The 9,475-nt window shown below is 29.8% G+C and overlaps 1 protein-coding gene across 1 annotated transcript in view; it reads right to left on the bottom strand.

The window, feature by feature from the left end:
* Nucleotides 1–2,065: 2,065 nt before the first annotated feature.
* The window catches only part of LOC113386006 (GTPase-activating Rap/Ran-GAP domain-like protein 3), a 66,220-nt gene continuing 58,810 nt past the window's right edge, over nucleotides 2,066–9,475 (bottom strand). Inside the window, exons 10-23 of the mRNA XM_026623821.1 lie at nucleotides 6,519–6,617; nucleotides 5,994–6,272; nucleotides 5,618–5,880; nucleotides 5,033–5,351; nucleotides 4,747–4,854; nucleotides 4,508–4,654; nucleotides 4,163–4,296; nucleotides 3,978–4,050; nucleotides 3,840–3,926; nucleotides 3,691–3,771; nucleotides 3,526–3,612; nucleotides 3,087–3,371; nucleotides 2,843–2,963; nucleotides 2,066–2,234 (exon numbers count right to left, since the gene is read on the bottom strand). Coding sequence (XP_026479606.1) covers nucleotides 2,066–2,234; nucleotides 2,843–2,963; nucleotides 3,087–3,371; nucleotides 3,526–3,612; nucleotides 3,691–3,771; nucleotides 3,840–3,926; nucleotides 3,978–4,050; nucleotides 4,163–4,296; nucleotides 4,508–4,654; nucleotides 4,747–4,854; nucleotides 5,033–5,351; nucleotides 5,618–5,880; nucleotides 5,994–6,272; nucleotides 6,519–6,617 — 2,252 coding nt within the window. The remainder of the gene's footprint in view (nucleotides 2,235–2,842; nucleotides 2,964–3,086; nucleotides 3,372–3,525; nucleotides 3,613–3,690; nucleotides 3,772–3,839; nucleotides 3,927–3,977; nucleotides 4,051–4,162; nucleotides 4,297–4,507; nucleotides 4,655–4,746; nucleotides 4,855–5,032; nucleotides 5,352–5,617; nucleotides 5,881–5,993; nucleotides 6,273–6,518; nucleotides 6,618–9,475) is intronic.

The raw sequence follows: 9,475 nt of genomic DNA, 5'->3' as shown, positions 1-9,475 counted from the left end.
TAATATTTGTCACAATTACGGAAGTTTAGAAATTTATCAATTCACGATACTAAATATAACTAAAGTTTAATGTTTTTTGAGTATTTTTCTCAAAATGTGAGGGCTGATATTTTTTAATATTTATTTTACATCCAATTTATTCATTGCCAGAAAATGTAAAAAATCAACTTTCATAATGAAGGCTTAACCATATTAGTTATTGATAGCTTTATCAAATTTATTTAATCTTGAAATAATCTCTTTTAATTTGTGTTATAATTTTTATAACTTAAAAATATTTATTTCACAAATGTTGCTTAATATTAAATTTGAAACCCTTTCAAAATTTTTGTGAAATGCTTTAAAATTCTTTGCATTCATGAGCGTATCCAGAATATATCTATAGAAGGGGCATGAAATCTGAACCAGATTATTATTATAATATTATAGTACGATAGAATATTTATTCAAATATTTAGATGCCATTTCCAAAAAAACATCAATGCAACCTTTTTATTTGAAAAATGTTAGAGTTAAGAAAATGCAACCCTTGACGCTACCCCTGGTTACAATCATGTTTTAAAATTCACTTCGTTAATATACAGTATATTATATATAACATATAAATGCTTTATTTTAAATAAATACTTCTGATTATTTGTATATTAATATCAGAACAATTTGAAACACTCACCAAGGTACATAGTCTAATAGAATATTTAATATATGTAACACTTTTCTGTCTAACATTTCATATATATTATTCCATAAATATTCTTATTATATAAATATATTCATTATTGATTGATTATAACATCAATTGATTATTTATATTTTCACATAACTTTTAATAGAAAAACTTCATCTTTTTCAGCAAGAAACATTATTATAGTATATTATATTTATAATATTTGTTAAACTATCGTAGATATTTAATTATATAAATCTTTTACCTGTACACAATAGTTAATATATAGATATAATTTTTACATTTAATACTTGAAATAGAGATATAAATATAGTATAGATTATAGTGTAATATTAAGCACCACGTGATGATACATCTTTGAAACACTTTGTACTTAATGATAGATTATATTATAATATTGTAAGTGAATATAAAAATTATAATATATAGATAATTAAGGAAGTCTTAATCATATTAATATATATTAGAGGATTCCAGCAATTTTGTTACACATCACGTGCCTATTTTGCAGTAATCATAGCTATTCGAATAATACAAAACTTATTTTGTTTTAATATTTTTCATCAAATCAACCATTAGACTTTCTACAAAAATATTTATTTTTCTGCAAGAACTAAAATATATTCAAAACTGCTCTGAAAAGATTATGTGCAATATATATTAAAATGAAAAATGACAAACCAGTTATTATCAATTTATGCTAAATTGGAAACCTTTAATAAAAATTACCAGATAAACCTTACAGGCCTTGCGGTACATAATTTATTACAGAATTTTATAAAAGAATAAAAAGTAGCAACAGAATAATCTAAGATCTGAGAAAACTGAATTTTGCAAATTTTATATAATATAACAAATAATATTAATGTTAATAAATTTGCAAATAAATAATAAATAGATCCACTTATTGAATGATATATTACCTGCTTCATGAAATCAGTACAATGGGCTCTTTTACTTTGTAGGGGTATCTTATTACTTATGTAGAAAGTACCATAGTATTATGGAAAGTTTTAATTTAGAATATAGTTGTTAAAACAATTTTACCTTCATATCAAAAATGATAGAAAATAAAACAATTCACAAATATTTTGACCAGTGTACTGCTTACTTTAACGTAAGACCTGAGGTGAATACTTTAAAATTAAATTTCTAAATTATCTTTTCTAAATAGATATTTTTGAACGAATTATAGTGCCATTAGTTTTTCAAAATACTTTACGCACCAGTTAATTATTTATAAATAATTTCAATAGAAAAAACAATTTACATTATTCCAATTTTAGATATAAACACATTTCGACAACATATCTAGAATCCCAAGGCTAATAACCTAATTAAGTACAGTTTTAAGTTCGATTTATCACAAGTTTAAGTCTAGAAAGAAGTATTAAATTTATTAGAAGGAGGCGTAGGCGAACTTGAACAACTTCTTGAAAACTCTCTTCTAGGAGGTACTAGAAAATCTTGATTCGTACTATTTGTTCTGTCTTCCTCTGTAATTTTTGCGATGCTTTTATCGCCACTTGATGCAAATTTTGAATACCTGAGGAGATATCATTGAGTTGTGATAAAGGACTCTTGAATATTTTTAATCATAATTCCCATGTTCGCAAAAATAAATATTAAGCCACATTTTTTCAAATTTCGATTCAAATTAAATAGAATAATGTGACAATTATGCTAAAAAGTATATTCATTATAGTAAAACTTGTATAGTTTGTTCATTTTTCAAATAATTAATTTATATTTTTTCATTTCAGAGATCAAATACTATCAGAAAATGACGTTGCCAGTGTGCTTTGCTTCAAAATGTAAGGTACGTAGAAAATGTTACTATCAATTCCAATAGTTATTAAATCCTTTAGTGTAATTTGGGTTAAATGGGGCACTTATCTAAAAGAGATATAAGCGATTTTGAAAGTATTCTAAACTTAAAAAATAGCTAAAATTATAATGAATATTAAGTTTTTATGATCCACTTTTATAAAGCAGTATTACCATCATCATGCAGCAGAAAACTTAATAAAGTTTCTGAATTGTGAAGAGTTCACTTTAGCTACAATAGCATCTAATGGATTTTAACACTCTAATAACTTTTTACTTCTAATAAAATTTTAACACTCTTTAACACAATATTAAATTAATTTGTACCTTCTATTTCCCGCACTTGGTGGTCTACGACCATGTTCAGAAATTGCACTAGTTCCACTAAGATGAGCAACTGGTATCCGATATAATCGCAATGGCTTCGAATTGTTATCATATGACGAAGCTGCAAAAGATATTATTTCATACTTCATTACCTCAAACATTGCTGATTTTAACCAATGAATTAATCGACCAATTATCGATTAACTCTTATTATAAAGTTAAGTTTTTTTAAACTTACACTTACAATGTGGTGGCGGTGAATGATTAGGCGTCACAGAACAGTTGTCCATAGGAATCTTTGCAGAGTTATGGTTTTTGTGATTGTTGTGATTCATTGATGGTCGTTCGACACAAGATGGATTTGTGGCAGGTCTAAATTCAGGAGCAGTACTGCAGAAGTACACATCCGATTTACTTGCCAATAACTGTAATCGTGGCATCGAAAGAGTGTGGACCAAATTTCCATTGACCAAGAGACGGATTTCCATTGAGTCCGAGGTGAAAGCAATGATGTAAGGAAAAGCGCACACTGTGAAAAAATAAAAGATGTTACAATATGTATGTGATCATTAATGTTATATACTATGCAAAATTTGATTGATTTATTGAACACAATTAAAATCAAACAAGCCGTGGTATAAGTGGTAAGAACTGCTTTTTATGTTTATTGGTAGCTAATTTACCTATTGAAGAAGGGACAGTATTCCAATAGAAGTCGTACTCTGTGGTGGAACCCCCATCTTCGATCACTTTTTGAAAATGACAAGTATCTGAAAATATGAATAATACAATCAATAAATTAGAAATATGATAGTACAAATAAAATATGTAGGCACAAAAGTACTTACGGTCATAGCATAACAATAGTTCAACTTCTTGATCTTCATAAAGGTCAAGCGCTGCCACCATATCCACTTTGTTTCCTGAAGCTAAAAAAAAATAAAAATTGTATACTTTCTTGAGTTTCAAATCTTGATAATTGTAATATTTGACCAACCTGTGTCTACACTATGTACTTTATGCGTTTGTCCTGTGCTTTCATTAACCAATTCGAAGTGATTCTTGTAGCCAACGCACATGCAACCTGATGCGCAAGGAATATTTGCGCTACCATTTTGCGTTGTAGATTTTGCACTCGGAGATTTTGGCATTGCCACTGGACCATCTAGTAAAGTCATCAGCGTTGGTGATTCGCACAAAGATATTTCCTAAAAATGATAAAAATTATTTTTTTCTGTCAAGTTTGGAACATAAGAAAATAAAAAATAAAAATTGAACTATTGGGTTAGGTTTGGCGTATAGAAATAAATTAAAAAGCACCTTAATAAATGTAAATCCTTCCACTGTATCAGTATCACTGGCAGGACACCAGGCAGTCCATGCCGCTGTGTGTCGCCACTGGAATAATAAAACTCTTTTGCCAACTGCTACTGCCATTTTTAAGTATGCTCCTCCTAAAATATATGATAATAGACATTATAAAAATAATTAATAATCAAGAATTTATTATATAAATTAAAAAGTGAGCTACAAATGTGTTTTGGGCGAAAATATTTCATGCAAACGAAGAAATTAAACGATTTCAAGAGAATAATTAGGAATTTTTTTATGTGATTTCAAGAGGATAATTAGGATTTTTTTTATGTGATCATGAACTAAAATTACCTGGTCTAGAAATTGCATAAAGGTGGCAGCCTCTAGTTTTGTCCATTCTTCTATCTTTTACATCAAGTCTTGTTCGCACTTGTGGTGGAGAACCAGAAGTCGCTCCTCTAAATTCATCTAATCGGAATACGTGCACGCGAGAACTACCTAATAATAGATATTTTTTGCTTTATTACGACATGTTTTATTAATATTTTGTCAATTAAGATTAAATATTAGATAATAGTTACCAGCAGAACCAGATCCATTAGTCCCTGCTCGAACCAGTAAAAGTCCATGCGCTTCCACCGCACTAACTTGCTTAACTTGTAGGGAGCGATCAAATACCAAGATATGTGCATTTCCATCTAATGAGAAATGACATTATTTATTAACAAAATTAAGTTTATAATAGTATTGTTTTTTGAAATGGCAGTAGTACCAATTTCTTTAAATATAAATTAAAAATAAAATTTTCAGAGCGTAATATTGCAAATTACAGTTCCTATCGCTGCTTTATGGTCATACTTTGCTAATAGATCATACCTTCAACAACATATAAACCATCTTCCGTTCCCAAAAAAAGGCTGTGGTCTCCCCAGCTATCGGCACAATCAATTCTCACATCGGGAAATTCTGGATAGAAACATTCAGGCTCCCAAGGAGCTCTCTTGAATATCGTGGAACCACTGCCACAACAACTGACTCCTAAAGTAGATGTAGGTGCATCGCCTTTCACGATCGCGTCCAATTTTAAAGCTTGGCCGACGCGAACAAATTCGATTTGACGTGCGTCTTCTTTGAGTCGTGAAGCTCTCGGTGCATCTGCTAGTACTTCGGAGAAAGCTCTTCTATTTAGCATTGTCTAGGAAGAAGAGAAAAAACTATAAGTTTCTGTTTCAACTTATTAAAAAATATATCGTGCCAAATGATGTTACGCATATTATTATTAGGTACGTGAGAGGAAATGCTGACAGCATGCAAGTGTAAAGTTTGTTATGAAAGAAGCTTCAGTGCGCAATGTGCCTTATTTCGGGATAGGATGATAGTAACACATAGCCAATGGGCGATTAAAATGTCATTAATAGGGTATTGATCACAATTCAAACTAACTTAATTATTAATTCATACCATTCTGGAATCATTCATATGCTCAGCATATAAATCTTTTATCAGCATATCCAATGTACGTTCTCGTTTCCTTGCAAATGTTGGAGTTTGGAATGCAGCCTTTTCTCCGTTGATCATTTTCACAAGTAAAAACTCTCGAAAAGCATTGGGATCTCGAAAAACTGGTGGACATGGAAGAGATGGCCCAAACAATGGTACAGATTCATCACAATAGACTGATAATCGATAAACGCCTCGCCTGCAACTCACTACAGCAAATACATCTAAATTGAAGTTGATATTGTGTTGAGGAAATATTTTTGACTGTAACTGAGAACTTGAAGAGTTTGTTTTAGGAATAGCACAGTTTTTATTTTTTCATCTTTTTAAAGGATACGAGTAAATTGTGACTTTATGGATGCCGGGTTGAAAGTGGCGTGCAATGCTTCATCTTTTTCTAAATCTTCAATCTCGTCGAGTGATCCATCTGAATCTCCATCTGCATCTTCATCAGAATCTTCCAAAAATACAATATTAACAATATCATTTCCTATATGTCTTTTCCTTTCCACCTGTTGCCGGTTGTCCTTGGAGAACGGAAGCAATGTGGATACATGGAACATTATCTCGTGGCCTTCATACACAGTGTAAACTGAATGCCTTCCGGTCATGTCGCCTGAAAATAAATCGTATGACATATAATATCTATTGAAAATAAGGATTTAGTATCAAGGGATGACTAATTTCTTTTTAATAAAACTACATGCCAATCGAAATCTTTAAAAGTTTAGAAATATAGAAGTTTTATTAACATATACGCATACATGGTATTGAATTTATTTTTATTATTTATTTCATTCAGATCATCAAATCAGATTATTATTTTTATTTATTTATTTTAGGGATAAGAACAAACTCCTACCTTTAACATCCAACCCGCCTCTGTAGTTATCCCAACCTTTAAGCCGAACTTTATCTCCGAGCAAACGAACAAATTTATCGAATTCAGTGCTGCCATGTTCTGAAAGATTAATAAGGTTATTAAAAATTATATATTCGGAAATTAAATGATATACAAACAATATATTATATAATATATTAGTCATTAAAAAATATTACAATCCATGATAACGTTAATAATTATTAACTTCCCGAAGGAGAAGTTTATGTTTTCATAAAAAAATCCGACTCGCTAATTTTATGTTTTCTCGACGTTTCAAGCCATTCTGAATCGAATGAGATCAAATTTGGAAAAAGTATGTATTTGTGTGTGTGTATGTGCAATTCTGAATCGATTTTGAAAATTCACAAACCGTTCGATAGATATTGGTTGGGAATCGTGCTGATTAGTTTTTGGTAAAGATCGGCCGGGCCGTTTTCTTGTAAGTTTTTTGAAAAAAAATTCGACAATTTTTAAGATTTTTTTTGACGGTAGATACAAAAGTCTTGTAGATCATACTAAAATATTACGGTACTTCGAGAAGTCGTTTAATTTTAAAAATTCTTCAAAGTTTGCAAAAATTAGAATCGTTTTCTCAAAAACGCCTGAACCGATTTCAGAAATTCTCAATGAGGATTATCGTTTCTCAGTTTTGTGAGACAATCTGCCAAACCGTTTCTTTGTAATTTAAAAAAAAGTGTTAAAATTTTCGTCCACATTTAAGCTCAAACTACCGAATCGATTTTAAAAAATCAAAAACTGTTCGAAAAATATTAGTTAGGAATAATACAGTTTTTGGTGAAAATTTACCGAGCCGTTTTCTTGTAATTAACTGTTGAAAAAAAATTTAAGCCGATTTTTATGGAACTTTTATTGGCGATATATATAATGGTCTAATAGAACTACCGAAATATTTCGGCCCCACGGCAAGTAGTTTTATTTTAAAAAATCATCAAAGTTTGAGAAAATGAGTAGTTTTTTTTTACGTTTGTTAAAATTAAAATTAGACGATTTACTTGGTATAACGGTAGAGTACTTGGTCTTAATGAACATACTAAACCATTAATGTCCTATGGAAACTGGTTCAATTATAAATATTATTGATTTTTGAAAATTTGCTTCTAGAAAATTCTCCGAGTTAACGTGTCCTTTCATTTTCAATCATGTGTAATAAATCCACTTGGAATACTTTTAATCACTGTTAAATTAATTGATTTTTAAGTCGATTATTTACACATATCGGGAAGTTCATGTAACTTGCCTCAAGGCAAAATACCAATACCAACTAGTTTTATTCATGACACTAGGCACATTACTTTTTTATACATTATCTAAAATTTATCTTACTACTTACATCGATTTAATCAAAAATCGAGTTCAACAAATTAAACTTGGTTGTAAACCAACAGTAACCATTTGCGGACTCGTTATACTAATTACACGTAATACGTAATTTTAGTATTCTGATAGCGCAAAGGTACAGTCGACATTAATGAAATGTGGAAATAAATGAACTCAATTGCATTATTTGAAATAATTGTTCAATGAATAATTAATTGACCAGAAAAAGCAAATAATTGCACTTGCCTTATGATCAAGTACGAATGGCATTATTTCAATTCGTCCTGCATTCTTCGACTTTTTCAAAATATATGCGAATATATTGTGAACCATTTTACAAAGCTTGTCTAAATTTGAAAGGAATTAAAGAAATTTGAAAGGTAGGGTAGAACGGGGTTTGAAGTTCCGCGGGTAAAAAGGTTCACCACCGATATTTCAAAAACCAGTGAAGTTATGAATTTTTTTACATGAATAATAGAAAGTACTAGGAACAAGATGTATAACTAGCCATCACATTGGTTCTTACAACGTTGCTATCGGGAGCAAAACGGTAATGTTTAAAATTCCATTAAAAATGTATTTTCCTTCGTCATTATTTGTTTTGGTTTTGAGCGCTACTGCTTAGATTACGAGACCGTAATATAACATCTAAGTATACGTTATTTAATTATTTTATAAGATATTTCGTTATTTTTAAATTAGATTCAAAAGTTTTTTTTTTTATGTAACCTGATTATGTAATCAGAAGCACACACGTGGGCGAGGCAATATTTTTACCGTAAAAGGAACCAATTGAACTTTCACTCTGGCAAAGGTGTAAAAAATAAAAATTTGCAAATAAAAAAGTAAATTAAGTTAATTTAATTTTACAAGAGATAAATTAAATTAGTAGATATTCCAACTTTGCTGATGAATATTTCTTACAAACCAGATCGAAGTTATTTATAATTATTTTATATTTATTCATATTTTGTATTGAATAACGACGGTTGAGTAATATAGCTATTATTTAAAAAAAATATATAAAAATTCTTCAATATTTAAATAGGACATTGGATCTGTTTGCCCCTTTGCCGTCTCAATTTACCTCGCCTATAAAGTGAAAAGGTTAAAAATTTTTGAGAAACATAAAAAACACATTTCTACAATGATGAATTAGCTGGGAATTTTTACTGAACACAGTCAAATAGTTGTCTGTTAAATATGTGTTATTGTTATATCTAATACTGGTTTGGTTTTCACAAAATAATTTCTCAAAGTCAAATTGGACATTTTAGATCAAAACTGTCAATGTACAATAAAATTTTATTATACAAAGTTATTCTCAAACCTGTTTGGATGTATGGCATCCATCTATGGGGTGCTGCTAAAGTCAGTAACTTGCAAATAATGCAACGATATAAAAATAAAATACTCAGACAAGCAATATCCGCACCAAGGTATGTACCGACATAGCTAATTCACCAAGGCACGGATACACTGACAATCAGTGAAGAAATTAAAAAGAGTGCTCTTAATTTCAAGAGTCAAATTGACCACCATCCAAACAAACTGATAGCAAGTCTTTACAACACCACACATAATATAAGAAATAAAGA

The sequence above is a fragment of the Ctenocephalides felis genome, unplaced genomic scaffold (assembly GCF_003426905.1).
Source record: "Ctenocephalides felis isolate EL2017-DRISC unplaced genomic scaffold, ASM342690v1 CF-g0.4_SCAFFOLD_03571, whole genome shotgun sequence".
Taxonomy (NCBI): domain Eukaryota; kingdom Metazoa; phylum Arthropoda; class Insecta; order Siphonaptera; family Pulicidae; genus Ctenocephalides; species Ctenocephalides felis.
This window is presented reverse-complemented; position numbering and strand designations above follow the sequence as displayed.